The 15,663-nt window shown below is 46.6% G+C and overlaps 2 protein-coding genes across 8 annotated transcripts in view; one reads left to right on the top strand and one right to left on the bottom strand.

Annotated features, from left to right (window-relative positions):
* ASTN1 (astrotactin 1) overlaps window positions 1–678 on the bottom strand; it is a 300,263-nt gene extending 299,585 nt beyond the window's left edge. For 2 of the 5 annotated variants that reach the window (XM_025920974.2, XM_086693496.1), the window contains exon 1: window positions 12–677. In XM_025920974.2, coding sequence (XP_025776759.1) covers window positions 12–294 — 283 coding nt within the window. In that variant the 5' untranslated portion in view covers window positions 295–677. Of the gene's footprint in view, window positions 1–11 lie in introns of all 5 variants that reach the window. The other 3 variants (XM_086693494.1, XM_086693495.1, XM_025920975.2) reach the window with 3 other exon arrangements.
* The window catches only part of BRINP2 (BMP/retinoic acid inducible neural specific 2), a 127,272-nt gene that overhangs the window by 341 nt on the left and 111,268 nt on the right, over window positions 1–15,663 (top strand). The window contains exon 1 of one of the 3 annotated variants that reach the window (XM_086693500.1): window positions 5,910–6,710. The exons of 1 other annotated variant lie outside the window; for it this stretch is intronic. The gene's annotated coding sequence lies outside the window, so the exon portion shown is untranslated. Of the gene's footprint in view, window positions 1–5,909; window positions 6,711–15,663 lie in introns of those variants that run through there. One more of the 3 variants, XM_025921130.2, reaches the window with a different exon arrangement.

Genomic DNA, 15,663 nt, shown 5'->3' with positions numbered 1-15,663 from the left:
CCGGGACTCACCCAGCACGAAGTAGGGCAGCTCCGTGTTTTCCAGGTCGTCCACCACGACCATTTCTCCCGGGAAGTCGTTGCGCACCGAGAAGAGGAGCTTGGGCTCGGAGGCCGAGGGGCTGTGCATGATGCTCAGGTCGTTCTCGCGCAGGAAGGGCAGCGCCGACACCGTGATGCTCTTGAGCTTGCACTCCAGCTCCTTGGATGGGTCCACGTCGCCGGCGGCCGTGGCCAGCACCGCCGCCGGCCCCCAGCAGCAGGCGAGCAGGGCGCAGAGCCCGGCTAAAGCCATCTTGAGCCCCGGCCGCCTTCCTCCGGCGCCGCGAAGGTGGGGGAGGCGGCGAGCGGGCGGGAGCGAGCGAGCGCGGGAGGCGGGGGAGGCTGCGGAGGGACGTGGAGCCGGGAGAGCCCAGCTCCGCGGAGCCAGACGCCGCGCGCCGTGCGCGGGGCTTGCGCGCTGCTGCCCGGAGCGCCCGCGTTCTTTGTTCCTCGCAGCTGCTTCGCTGGGGAAGGGAAGGGGGGGAAGGAGGAGAGAAGGGAAGGAAGGACGTCGGAGGAGAGAGGAAGGGAGCTGAGGATTCTAGGGAATCAGGTCAGCCCCCAGCAGGCTGCCGGTGCTGCCGCTTTCTCCTCCTTCGCCTCCCCCGGCACGAGCACGCTCTTGGCTAGGAACTACCTGCACAGCGTTTTTTAAAAATCGGTCTTTGCAATGCAAAATCTTCCCTCTCGCATCATCATCCGGATGGCTCGGGAAGGGCACACAGGCACACACCTTAAAAGGCGTTTCCTGAGAGCAGGTGGGGGGGGGGGTGTCTTTCTAGATGCAAATGAGCCCCCCGTTATCTTGTCGGTGTAGGTGGCCCCATTCTTTTTTACCCACTGTTTGTGCAAATATATGTTCGATAAACGGGTGCTGAGAAATATGGATGTATATATTTTTACTCAGCACTACTTTGCAGAAATATTTAGAGGAAATACGTGGGTTGTAGATCTCTCAAGAGGTAGATGTGAACAGCAAAACAAAGCCAATGCACTGTATACAGTGAAGCTGAAGACCAGAAGTTTTATAGGCGATTTTTCTCTCCTTTGTTCCATTTCTGTTACAAATGTTATCTCTGGTAACCAATATAAAAATGATGTGGGGAGTGCTATAACTTACAGAAAAAGTAGAAGAAATTGTTGAGCCTTTAATTTTAGAGAATCCAGTAAATAGATCAGAGCTGGAAGGACATGTGGAAACAAAGTGTCTAAATACCCCTAACGAATTGGAACGGAATAAAAGAATGTCCCTCCGGTATGGACCAAGTCAGTCCCAGCCCCATCAGAAGTGGAACAGCGTAGATAACGGCAAAAACCTATATAAGGTGTGTTTCCACTAGTGCTGGGCAGTGTTGCCTAAACAAAACAGTGACTATATGCAATAAACCGTGATAGAAAAGTGAAGTTTGTGTGTGCTGGAATCTGATGTTTTACTGAACTTTCTCTCACGTGATAGCCAATAATTTCTTTTAAAAGCTTGCCCCTCCGACATCATTTATTCCGTGCTGCTTAGATAGTGTTGTAAGTCTCCTATAGGTAGTTACTGCTCTCCAGGAATTTAATGCACCACACTCTCCAAAGACGATCCCCATTTTAGAAACAATTTCATTCTCACTGTACCTGGTGTTAATGTATTGGCATATATGAATGTATGCCCTTTAAAAGAAAAAAAAAAAAAAAAAACAACCTTTGCCACATATTTCCCCGTGGCTACTCTAGTTGATGGATGAGAATAGAGAAAATGAGCCATGTTCAAGGGGTGAAAGACCTGTTTGGTAGGAGAAAAAGAACAAAAATACTTTATTACAAGTTGTCTTTTGAATCTGATAAGCTGAGAACCATACTCTGAGAACTAACCACTGCAAAAAAGATTTATCAGCTAATGATCCTTCCCAAAACGCATCCTTCTCTTCATTACTTCCCTAGGAGGTACTGAGGAAGAGAAAGACCCTGTGATACCTTCTTTCCTACTCTCCCTAGCATAAAAAACACTATTGAACTTAGTTATGCGAAGTTTACCATTGAAAAACTAGAGTAGATGCCAGGAAAACATACTTAGTCATAAAATGGGAGAAATGGCATAAAACTACCAAATCATCTGTTAGTTCAGTCTCTCATTTAACACAGGAGGCACTTGAGGCCAGTGAAATAGGTGATTTGCCCAAGATCAATGTAAGAAGGGGTGGAGCTAAGACCACAAAGGAGACTTCTTTGCCTAATGCTCTTTCCACAACACAGTTACATTACATTTAGGTGCACCCATGGATTATCATATCACAGTAATTCATTCAGTAAACATTTAGGTACCTACCATATGCTGGGCATTAGGCTAGGCACAGACAGATTCTAGAGGAAAAATACTCCTGCTTTTAAGTAGCATATAGTCTATTACTTTGAAATCTTTTTTTTTTCTAATTTTCTAAAGTGTCGAGTCACTTTAGAAACCCCATGTGAACCATTTTGGGTTGATTTTCTAATAAGTCAATATCTAGTATTCTTTGCCTATCTATAGTCATTTTTACATGGTTTCCTACTCACATTTACAAGAAAAAGTGTGTAGACTAAATGGTCATTGAAAAAATGAGTATTGAATTGGAAATAGTTGGAAGTTGTTGACTCAAGCCTTTATAGACCTCTTGTCTTTCTCTATGGAAAGATCAGACAAAAGAACTGTACAAATAAATTGAGGTCAGATTTTTTCAGGGCACAGGATTCCTGTAAACATAGATACAATGTCACATGGCCTCCTCTTAGAGAATTAAATATCTAGAGATAGGGGAAAGGTTGAAGTTCACAAAAGCTAGACCATCTGTATCCTGTGATGTTTTACATTTAAATGGAACTGGGAGAAACTTGTAAGCATCTCAATCATTACCTTTGTGTACAGGCAACATGATGTAGTGAAACAACAGGTTGGGATTCAAGTCTAGAGTCTGTAATTTGCTTATTTGGAAGTGAGATTGGGCCATTCTTTTTTTTTTTTTTTTATGTTTATTTATTTTTGAGAGGGCGGGGGGGGGGGGTGCGGGAGGACCAGACAGAGAGGGGGAGACACAGAATCTGAAATAGGCTCCAGGCTTTGAGCTGTCAGCACAGAGCCCTATGTGGGACTCAGACTCTAGAAGGGCAAGATCATGACCTAGGCCAAAGTCCATGCTTAACCACCTGAGCCACCCAGGCACCCTGAGATTGGACCATTCTTACCGTCTGTGTCCCCATCAGTGAAATGGAGTCCACAAGTAATACAAGCCACAGATAAGTGCAAATACTTATATTCACCAAGATGTATTCAATAGCAGGTTCTGTTAATGTCTAATCTATCCCCTCTCCCCTGACAATACACATATGCATTCCATTCCAATCAAATTAAAGCCTGTTTTCCATTTCCAGTCCTCCCATGCCATTTGGTCCAACTGGGATGCACTGCTCTGTGTTCTCCAGGTCGTGTCTCATCTCCACAGACCAATCTCCAGCCTCATCTACGTAGTGGGTCCTTCTACCACATTCTTGTCTCACATAGCTCGTCACAGAGAGCATTTACATGCATGTACTCTCCACCTTACAAGGCCGAGGGCCACTTCCTAACATAATGTCTTGCATTGGATATTCCTGTTTGCAAAATAGAAACATACATACTTTTTAGAGTAGTGAGAAGAAAATGAGACTAAATGTATGGAAAGGATCTGACACATTTTAGGCATTTTAGTTAGTGTTCAGTAGTGTGATAGCCTTTGACCTTATTTCTTTATTCAATTATTGCAGATAGAAAGTAAGCTTCAGAATCTCCTTCATGAAATGGTCTCCCTTGTAGTACCCAAGAGCAAAAGAAGTGATTTACACTCTTGGTGTATACCAAGGGTAAATGACTGCATGTGTTCACCAAAAGAAATGTACGTGAACATTCAGAGCAGGTTTACTTTTAATAATCAAAAAAAAAAAACAGGGAATCAAAAAATGTGTCATTAGGAAAATAGATACATGGCTTATAGTCACACAATGGAATACTATACAACAATAGAAAATACACAAGCAGACACACGGATGGGTCTCACAGACATAATGATATGCAAAAGAAATCAGACGCAAAAGTAGGCATACATGTGGATTCTATATTTATGAAATCCAAGAAAACGTAGCCATCAGTCTTTGATGATGGACATTAAAATAGCGATTATCTCTGGTGGTGAGGGGGATTTTGACTGAGAAGTGCAGACAAGCTTCCGGGGTGCTGGAAATGATGTAGGTAGTCATTGTGGATGCATATATAGGCAAAAATTCATCAAACTCTACACTTGTGGAGTTTTTAATGTATATTATACCTCATTAATTTTTTTAACATGGCTTAGAACTCCATACCTACAGTAAGAAGAAGGAAGGTCAAGCCTGTATAATAAGATACAGAGGAGGTGAAAGTGATGGATGGGTGGGGCTAAGGGGGGGACCATATGAGAAATAGTTCTAATTTTTCCCCATTCATTCAGAACATCTGGCTCCTTGATGCTTTTTAGCTAATCCTGATGTGTACTATTTGGGCATTCATTAAACCTCTGCTTTCTTTTACTTTTTTTCTAGTTTTTTACAAAATAATCTTTGATGTCGCTCTTCATTCAAGGAAGCTAAATCAAAACACTTGTCTCCCTTTCTATGTGTTTTTTTTCTCTCTCCCTATTTTCCCCACCACAAGACTTGGTGTGAACTCCCCAAATTCCTTTGCCAGCTCCAGCCCCTAGCTCTTCTGTTGAATTGGATTTTTCTTTAACAATTACTCTCCCATGCTCTTGCCAAAATTTAGTGGAGTATGTTAGTTAGCTGGACATAAATCAGCTGTGCATCCCCATTAGGACATCAAGAATATATTTCACACTCTTTGATCCAAAGTTAATAATTTTTTTTCCTTAGTCTTGCCTTTTCTCCCTCCCCCCCCAACCCCTCAATTCACAGGCTCAGCAACAGCACCTGCTTCACAGAAACAAGGCTGGTCCTGTTCTGATTTCTTTAGTCTTCCTTTAAAAACCAAATGGAGATCAACAGTCCCTCTTCCTGACACACACTGAAGCAAAAAGAGACACACAGAAGGAGAGCACCAAAGGCAAAACAATTCTCTTTTTTTGGAAGCAGGACATTTTTCCCCTTTAATCTCTTCCCAGAAACCTGAAGTTCTCCTCTTTGCCTTTGTCTTCACAATCCTGGTTTTGGGGACAGAACGTTTCTTGATTTAGCTGTTCAGAGTCTCTCTCTACTCTTCTTACTGAGTTCCTGCTCTTTTTCCCTCCCTCTCTCTCTCACATCTCTGGGGGTGTGTGTGTGTGTGTGTGTGTGTGTGTGTGTGTGTGTGTGTGTGCGCGCCTGTGCCCGCGCGCACTGTAAGATAAGTATTTCTCACTTGGGGGCTCATTTCTAATTAAGCAATTCAGGACCAAGAGGCTAAAATGCACAAAACAACTGAATAAAACCTCAAATTAGAAGGAAAATGGCTCAAATGGGTCCCTATCTCTAGGAGTTCTAGTTAAGCAAGCAAACAAAATGGTCTGGGACAAATGATTATTGTAACTCAGGAAGATTAGAAGAAAATGTAATTAGCTCCCAGCTTCTTCCTGTTCGGCGGCCTTCTTACACCCTCCAACTCCCCAGCCAGCCGTGAATTTATCCAAGCCTTCGTAACCCACACCAAAAAGTCCCTGCTGCAAAGCCGGGAGGGTTAACAGAGCTGGTACCCCAGCCTGCCAGCTAACCAAAGGAGACAGCCGGTGAGACTCCGAGCCCGCCCCCTGCCCAGCCGCCCAGCCAATGGGCACCTGTGGGGAGTGTGGCGCTGTGTCTCATTGGCCGCCAACCTACGTGCATAAGAAAGAAAGAGAGGGGCTGGCAGGGCAGCATTGTTATCTTAAGACACTCATCTGGTGTCTGAGTCTGCAGGTGACACTGCTTAGGTACGGAGCGCGGAGTCGGAGCAGGGACGCGCCTGGGCTGCAGCCCTGGGATGGAATCCACCTGCCTCGGAAGCTGCTCGCGGCTGCTCCGGCAGCGCCTCCGCTGAGCTCGGAGGCTCCCGTTAACACTTGCCCAGGGACGTGCACCTGCCTTACCGCGCGAGCGCAGGGGCAGGTCTGCAGGCGGCCGGCAGAGCAGAGGAGCCGGAGGAACTGTCTTCGCCCAGGTGCAAGGCAGTGATTTCGGGAGAAGGAGCGGGCGGGTGAGTCTCTTTAGAGTTGGAAGGAAAGCAAGATCTTGGGTTTCTCTTCCGTGGAGGGACGGGGGACTCCCCCAGCTGGGTTTTGCACTTTCCTTCCCTCTTCCACCCGCGTGCGCCCCGGCCTGGCGCTGAAGCCCCACTTCAGACATGCTTTGGGCGACGGGGACCCTCGCTGCTCAGCAGGAAGGCAGCAGGCAAGTGGTCTAACGGCGGCGGCGGCAGCAGCAAAGCCAGCAAAGCGGGGAGCAAGAGAATTATTTGAAAAGAGACATCCGCTCCCTCTCAAACGCTGAGGGGGAGGCATTCGCGTTTCCCCAAATGAGAAAGAGCCACAAGAAATCATGAAGTAAAAACTTTGGAAAGCTGCCACTGGAGATGTTGCACAAAACCCTGGAATCTTTTAGGAGTCTCCTCCCAGTCGGTGGAGGTTTGGGGAGCAGCTGATACAGCAAGGAGGGCTCTTGCAAGGATTCAAGGTAACAGTGCAGGGTTTTGGTAATATTTCTCTCTTCCCTTTTCGTTGTCCTTCCGTGTGTCCCTTGGTAAATGGATCATTTCGCCCTCCTACCACCCTCTTGCCCAGGTGCCTGGCAGTTAGAGGGAATGATCCCACCTCTTAGTTTCTGCCTTGTGGAGCTGAGCAGTGGACTTTGGGGTTTAGCAGGAGATCGCCCTGTTACTGCCTCCCTAGTGTTGCATGGCTGTCACAGGGCTTGGGCACTCTGCCTGACCTATATTGCTTTTGCCTGGTTTAAGTCCTCAAAGTTAGCGCAACTCCCATTAGCGTCAGAAAATCCAATCGGGCTGGATAATTGCAGAAGATGACGGGGACTTTCGCCTGCTCAGCGGCTGCTGGGCTGAACTGTATAGGCTGTTCGCTGTGTTTGGGAAGGGCCCCCAATTGCTGAGGGTGTGATACATGGTACATCTATATTCACATGTTCCTAGAGCAGGAAGGATTCACATGCTCCTAGATCCCGTGGCATGTCGGTTAGCAGCTTCTTTCTCCCAGGCACATGCAGCCAAGAAAAAATTTCTGAAGAGTGCAACCCTGTGGGTTGCAAATAGTCTCCCCAGGGTGGTGGCAGAGCCCCATCGATTGAGTGGAGCCTGGCAGCACGCTGGAGATACGGGGAGAGAGCGGTGCTGTGCTGGGAAGGAGGGGCAGGCTGAGATTATAGAGCGATCCCTGTCCCTGGTTCTGTGATCATCTGGGTCCACAGTCTGGTGCTGCCTATGGTATGTGCGTGTGTTTATGTGTGTGCCTGTGCTCACAGCCGTATGCAGGAGGCAAGCTGCTGCCCAAAGAACCACGCGTGCACAGCTCTGCCTAGGAGAGATGCCTGGAGTGTTCCTTGCTAGTAAGAGCGTGAACTTGGGAGCCGTGGTTCCAGCCCGGAGGAGTTTTCTCCTCACCAAGCAGTCCCTCTGCATGGTACATATTTATCCAGGGTATATAGACCTAAGCCAAATATTAACTAATAATCAAGCTAATGCACTGTAACATGATTGAACAGACCCCTCTGTAAAGAACTGTGTGTGTGTGCTCTTTTTAGCCCTGGGAGCTGGGTGCCCGGAGCAGGAACAAATGTTTTGTTAAAAGGGTAGCAATTGTAACAGGCTATGTGTATGGCTGGATAATCTGGGCCTTATTCAGCAGGAATAATGATATGTCCGCGTAGACCAATCGAGGATAAAAGCTGTATCATAAGTCAAGCATTTCTGCCTCTGTCCTTCTCCAGACATGTGCGTGTGGAGGGGACACTCTTTCTGACCATGTTCTCTAGGATGCATATAATGCCAGTATTAACCGAGCAGCTAAAGTATTTTACAGAATCCCCTGGGGGGCAGTCTGCTGACATCAGGCAACAGCAGAGTGATGCTGGAGTTGGTGTGTTTTCCCTCTTGATTTCACACAGTTGTGTGTATGTTGTTTGTTTGAAGCAGGACCCTCCGGAGTTCCCTCTCACTCCCAATAAGTTGCTTTGCAGCACTGGAGACATGACCAAGCAAGGCTGCCACAGTGATCCTGAAATCTTAGCAATATCATAGCTGCTGCTCACTCTGGGGAAGGATGCATGCTTTGCTTCTTTCAGGAGGGATGAGATCTGGTAGGCGCAGAGCATAGATGCTATGAAATGTTTGAGGGAAAGGAAGCAAATGTCAGACCCCGGTCTTCCCTGCTGGGGGCGGGGGGTGGTGGGGACTGGATCCAAAGGGTTTCACAGCTGGGCAGCAGCCATGGAGAAGACAGAATCATCCTTGACTCTTTCTTCTCCCTCCTCTCAAAAATGGGGCTGGCTTTGTCTCCCAGAATGGAGTGATGTGCACTGCAGTGTGGGCACCAGGAAGGAGGAGAGGAAGGAAGGACTGGGGAGGGTGCTCTACCAGCACTGGGCCAGGCTCAAGGATGGGGGCAGATCATCCTCTGGGCGTTCCCCTCTGGCCCTACTGACAGGTTGTTTACTGAGCAAGGCCAGAGGGCACAGAACATCCCTACGTCATCAACTCCTTCTGATCGCCTTTCCCAAGGCACAGGCTGGCCACCGGGGAGCACCACATAAGAGATCCCTTCTGAGACGGTGCTCCAGAATCCCTCCCTAGCTCACAAACAAGAGGTAATCTGGAGGGACTTGAGACAGCTGCGTGGGCACTTTCTGCTGACGGGGATGCTTAGTGTCGAGGTTTCCTGGTTAGTGTTTTGTTTTCCCCACTGTGCAGTGTATTTTTGGCGATTCAACTCTTTCTCTTAAATAAGAAGAGCTTGTATCCGTTTTACAGTGGCATCCTTTTCCAATGGGCCGAGAGCATTTCAGGGAGCTCATCTAATTAAGCCTCGCACAGCTGATTGTCTCACTTATCTTTGATGACCCTAAGAAGTGGAGCTTTCCTTCTTGGAAAAGCAAGGGCCGAGAACCTTGGAAGGATGAACTGCTTTACTTGGGGTCCCATGGAATGGGGTCTGGGGCTCAGCCCTCCTGAACCAACCCCAGACTCCCCCGACTTCTCCTAAGGAATGGTTTCATATCGGTAACTGAGATTTCATTCGATTGCTCTGTGCTTCACAGGAATAGGAAGTGGCAGTGACGTAGGGCTTTGCCTCCAGCCCTGACCTAAGCGCTGCGAGGGATAAAAGTCTTAGAAGACCTTGCCTTGGCCCTCAGTGATCTTACAGTCTAGTTAGGAAAAGAGGCTACATCTGGGAAAAAGATAAACGACAATATACATTCTCAACAGCAGTTCAATACAAGAGATTCATGAGGCTGACCTAATTAATCCATGATTGATTTGTACACATAACGAGAGCTATCAGTATTCCGAGGAAGGAGAATCTGAGTTGTGCCATGGGGGACGGGGTGGGATTTGCTTGGAGAGGAAGAAATGGAGAAAGGATTCCAGCTGACAGAGATGCCAACTGAGGCATAGTTAGAATGCTGGAAATTTCGAGGCTTGCACGTTTCCTTGGGGTTTACCCTGGGTCATTTCTCCCTTGGGTCCTGGAAATACCATACACCTGAGTTAATTACTTAAAGCATCCATTGGCCTAGAGGAAGCTACTCTTAGACCTTGGATACCTCATTAGGCGTTGAAAATTACCTAGCCTTCCAACCACCCTCAAGTCTAATCATACATGATGAGAAAAATAATGCTCAAGGTCAGGGACCTTATCAACATTGTATCAAAATTTTCGGTTGAAGATATTGGGGAAGAATCAGGCAAATTTCAAGAAAACATGAGAGAAATCTCCTCATGGTTTAGAAACAGAATCTCCTAAGAGAGAGTCTCGATTTTCCTCCATTTCTGATTTCCCCACCCAGATGTCCCTCTTGGGGTTTAGTTGAAACTGGCAAAATGCCAAAGCCCTTAGGCATTTAGCATTGAGCAGAAGATCTTCAATCTTAAGATTCTTGAGCACACCCATGTGCATAACCTCTTGCCTTCCCTCCTCTTTCCCTTTTAATAAAACATATGCTGTAGCCGTCACAAAGGAGGAGGCCACAGAAAGCAGGAGGGTGGGGCACAGAACCGCCCGCAGCTGTACCGGGTGCTGTGCTGCTCAGCCGAGCAGGAGAGGGAACCAGGCAGGCTGCCAGCCTGGGCAGCTTCAAGGAAGGGCCATGGGCTGCAGACTGCCAGGAGATGGCTGTGACCAGTCAGCCACACAGTTTGCTCCAGCAGCGAGCCTTGTCTCCTAGAGTAAAGGTCAAGGCAAACCATAGGTTCTGCGAGAGAACAACCACACTATTCATTGGTCTCCACTTGGCTTGAGACATCTATTCACCCTGCATGTCACTTGTTGCTTGGGTGGCCCCATTCCAAGATGGAGGCAGTTCCTAACAGGCACTGAGAGTAGAATGACCTACCTACAGTCACACCATAATTGCCCTCAGGTCAAGAGGAAAATCCCCAGAACTTAGTTTGTGGGATCCCTTAGCCCCAAAGGGGCTGTCTGAGGACAGTCCTAAAGGATGTTTACTTTCTGTTTAAAATCTTCCCTTAGGCCTCCCTGTCGCCTTTGTTTTCTGTGTTCAGTGATCAGGCAGCCAGACAGTGGGTCTGATGCCTTTTTCTTTTCTGTTCAAGAAGTATCCATGCCATGTCGGGGGCCAAGGCAGAGGTCCAGGCCCATGGGTGTGTGGGGAGTGGTTGTGGGGTTAAAGGCTTTTCTCTTTGGAAGTGAAGAGAGGCCGCTCAGCTATGCTTCGGACTGGGGGCTGCGGTGGGTAGGGATCATCCGGCCAATGAGAATGCTGGTTGATCTCTTTTGAGATCTTTACTCTGCCACGCAGACGGAGATAAACTTGAGTAACGTCATTACAGCATGGAGTCTTCAACACCCAGTTCTATCATCCCTTTTCCTGGAACCCATGTGGAATGCAGATATGTCTGGAATGCAGGGTTGAGCAAGGGAATGGGCAATTTCACACCTCACAAGACTGAGTTCTAATCTGCGCTGTGCTCCTCATACAGTAGCCATGAGCCACATGTGGCTCTCGAGCACCTGACATGCGTGCTGTGAGTATAAAGTGCATACTGAATTTTGAAAACACGGTTTAAAAGAAAGAATGCAAAGTGTCTCATCACTAATTTTTAATATTGATTACCTGCTAAGATGATAATCTTCTAGATAGCTGGGGTTAAGTAAAATTTATTGAGATTAGGTTCACCCCCATTCTTTGTGCTTCTTCATGTGGCTATGTGAAGAGTTGAGATTGTGTATGTGGCTCACATCGCATTTCTTTTGGACGGTGCTGGTCCAGGGGCTGTAGAGTAGTGTCAGGTAATGTAGACAAAGGACAGAGGCGTGAGATAAGAGGAGCCAGAGACATGAAGAGAAAGAACGTGGAGGGAGCGATGCCAAGCAGCCCAGAGGGCCTCGGGGTGTGTATTTCTGAAATCGAGAGTCGAGGAGGACACACGTGGCTTCCTTTGATTTACATTTGAGGGGCACCTCATTGACTATGATTCAGCCCACCCAAAGCATTTACAGAGCACTGCAGCCCTCATTTGACATTCAAACAACTCACAGATGACAGACCTGGTCATTTTATCCTAATGTTTTTGAGTTTCAGCCTGACAGTGGAAATAACCATGGAGATTATCTTGAGGGTTTCACCCCAAAGTGTGAGGACACAGCAGCTGGGACCAGCTAGGCGAGTTTGCTTTTCATATCTCCGTCTTTCTTCTCATCTCTACCACGTTATCATCTTTCCTTGGGAGAATTTTCCTTCAAACCAGATATGTTGCTCGTGTGGTAGGGAGAGAGAAGGGTCACTGCTGTGTGTTCAATATTCTTTTGTGGACCTATCAGTAAGAAGACTGAGGGGGAAGGCATCATGATTGAATTTTGTTTAATAATTACAGATTTAAGCGTTATAATTCACTCATTGTTATCGTTTTTTTTTTTTTAACATTTTTATTTATTTTTGAGAGACAGCACGAGTGGGAGAGGGACAGAGAGAGAGGGAGACACAGAATCCCAAGCAGGCTCCAGGCTCCGAGCTGTCAGCACAGAGCCCGATGCGGGGCTCGAACCCATGAACTGTGAGATCATGACCTGAGCTGAAGTCGGATGCTCTACCGACTGAGCCACGCGGGCGCTCTTCGTTGTTATTATTTTATTATTTTTAATTCCAGTGTGGTTTGGTGACAACTCGAACTCCACAAATTGCTCAGCATTTTATAGTTTACAAAGCGTTTTCCAAGCTTTCTCTCACCCGATTCTCTGATTTTCCTTTCAAAGTTTTCCACGATCTGTCCCCAAACTACGTTTATTACTTTATTTTCTAATCCTTCTCTTGTATGCGCTTCATTCAGTCTTGCTTAGTCAAACTGGTCTACTAACTGTTCTTCATGGTTAACCATGTAAAGTAGGGCTTATTACCTCTCCGAGCCTCTGTTTCATCATCTAGAAAATAAAAAGTAATAATGCTGCATCTCTCAAAGTGTTGTTCTAAATGTTAGACAGGACAAATTACATAAGGTTCCAAACACAGTTCCAGGAACATGGTTGATGCTCAACACATGTCAACCTCCTTTCCTACCAAAGGTCTTCGCTTTGATATTGCCAAGATTAAAATGTCCAAAGGTGAACTCACTATGTACAAATTTCACACATAAAATGAGTCCCCTCTCTAAATTCCCTGCTTTGGCTAAAGGCTCACCCAAACCCCCAGAGGCATAATTAAGAAATACAGGTTGTCCTGGGTTCTACTTCCTCTCACAAAGCCACCCACATCCAATCAATCCCAGAGGCCTGACAAGGTCTACCTCCTACTGGTTTCTCAAAGCCTCCCTTCCCTCCACCCTCACCCCCCCACTCTTTTGTCAGGCTCTCATTCCTTCTCATTTGGAGTTTCCCAATGCTCTGTCTCCCTGTTTCGTCTCTTAAAGCCTAGCCAGTCCAGTCTCCTCCCTACAACTAGGGCAAACTTTCAAGATGATAAACTTGAGTACGCTTCTCCCCTTATTGTACTCCTCCAACGATCCCCACTATAGTCAGGGTAAGACCCTAAATGTCTTCACATGACAAACAGGAGATACTTCACAAGCCGGCCTAGCAGTCTCCCCATGCCTCTGTCCACGCCCCGCTTAGCACTCCAGCCGCCTGAAACGACAGACAGGACCGTTAGGTGTAGCTGTGGTTCTCCTGCAGGACCGTCCCCTGACCTGTCCTGCTTCTCCAGGGTTTCAGACCTTCAAGACTGTGTCAAGATGATCTCTTCTGTGAACACCTCCCTGAGATTCTGAGAAAGAATTAATTCCCTCCTCGTCTGTACTTGTACACATTTCACTCAGCCTGTCTTTTTGTGCTGTACCCACTGCACTATCATGAGTTGTTAATGTGGCCATCTCCTGCACTTAAAGGTACGGTTGGGATTGGCTTTCAAAGACGTATTTCTCAGAAAATATTTATTTAGTATATTATTAGGTATATGTGCCACGTATTCTTCTTAGGCACTGGGGATTCCACAGAGAACAACAGACAAAATCTCTGCCAGCAAGTTGCTCACCTTCCAGGGGGAAGATAGGGTAAGAATCGTAATAATGATTATTATTAAGATCGCTGATAATAGCTAACAGGTGAATAGCACTTACGTGTCAGGCATTGCTGAAAGCTTGACATACATTAACTCGTTTACTTCACCTAAGGATCCTATAATTCTCATTTCGATAAGTCCTACATTCCCATTTCATAGATGATGACTTGGAGGCCCAGCGAGGTTAAACAATTCGTCCAAGGTCACACAGTTAGTAAAGGGGGTATTTCGTGTTCTAACCCAGTTTCAATTCTGAACCTATATTGTTTCTTACTATGGTATCCAGAAAAAATAGACATATAAACAAATAAATGAGATCATTTCATGTGTTGGTAATGAAGATTATTAAAATGGAGTATTTGAGTGAGGTGGTGGTCAGGGAGGGTCTCTTCAAGGAGGGAACATTTTTTATTATTTTTTTAATGTTTATTTTTGAGAGAGAGGGAGACAGAGCATGAGTGGGGGAGGGGCAGAGAGAGAGGGAGACACAGAATCCCAAGCAGGCTCCGAGCTGTCAGCACAGAGCCCGACACGGGGCTCGAACTCACAAACCACGAGATCATGACCTGAGCCGAAGTCGGACGTTCAACCGACTGAGCCACCCAGAGCCCCAAGGAGGGAACACATTTAAATTGAAACCTGATTGTCAATTGAGGAAGGTAGAAATCCCAGGGTGGGGAAGGATCAGGAGAAGAGAAGTTGTATGCTGTTTGTAATCCAGGCTCTAGCTGCTGTGATGTCCACTGCTGGTGGTAGGCACTCAGTCCTGAGTGGTCTTGGGGAGCGACAAATTGTCCAACTGTTCCCCAAACCTCTGCCATCAGTCCACCTGTCCCTTCTGTTCTTTTGGTTTAAAACATATCTCACAAGGCATCTGGTTTGCTGCTCCCCAGAAAGGTAGAAGGTGCAGGGACACACACACACACACACACACACACACACACACACACACACGCATCCCCGCTCTGCTGAACCACTTTATTTCACTTCTCTCCTGTGAATGACGTATCACTCAGAACCTTAGTGAAGTGACAGGCACAGGCACAGCGAAAAGGCTGGAGACAACCCAGAGGCATGAGCAAAAGGGGAAAAGAAAATTATTTTTTAACAAGACGAGAAGTGACTTGGACTGGCGGGAGAAAAGGGAATTGGATCAGGGAGGGGCATGCAGGGTGGGGGGTGCTTTGTTTCCTCACCTGGGTGGTAGTTTGTGTTACAGTTTTTCATATGTGTTTTATGTATATCCGCATGTATATGTATATACACGTATATACACAAACACACATATATATTTATATACAACACACTACATATATACACATATATACATATATATCTTCTCTATGAATATTTCTCATAATAAGGCTAAAAAAATTGGTGGGGCAAGTTCATACCTATTTAATGTACATCCAAAGCCTACTTTATGACAAACATTGTACCAGGCTTGTTTTTACTTATATTGTTGTATTTAATTTTTTTAATTTATTTATTTTGAGAGAGTGAGTGGGGGAAGGACAGAGAGAGAGGGAGAGAGAGAGAATCCCAAGCAGGCTCCTCACTGACAGTGCAGAGCCTGATGCGGGACTTGAACTCACAAACCTGAGCAGAAACCAAGAGACGCTTAGCTGACCGAGCCACCCAGGTGTCCCTAATTTTTATTACCGCCTTTATGAAGTAAATATCATTCCTGTTTACAGACTGAAAAATAAGGAGGACAAAGAACAGAGGAGTTGCCATTGAGACCCAGGGCTCTTGCCCCCTGCACCATGCCCTCTACCTTTTGCACAGGAAAGCTCCAAGGGTCAGCAAGGTGGGGAGGAAAGGCCCCTGATTTCTGGGTCAGGCAAACTTGGGCCTCAATGTAATCTTGGCCACTCGCTAGCTGTTT

Source organism: Puma concolor, chromosome E4 (assembly GCF_028749965.1).
Source record: "Puma concolor isolate L17-30 chromosome E4, mPumCon1.1.hap2, whole genome shotgun sequence".
NCBI classification, from domain to species: Eukaryota; Metazoa; Chordata; class Mammalia; order Carnivora; family Felidae; genus Puma; species Puma concolor.
Note: the sequence above shows the minus strand (reverse complement) of the source record. Positions and strands in the feature narration are given on the sequence as shown.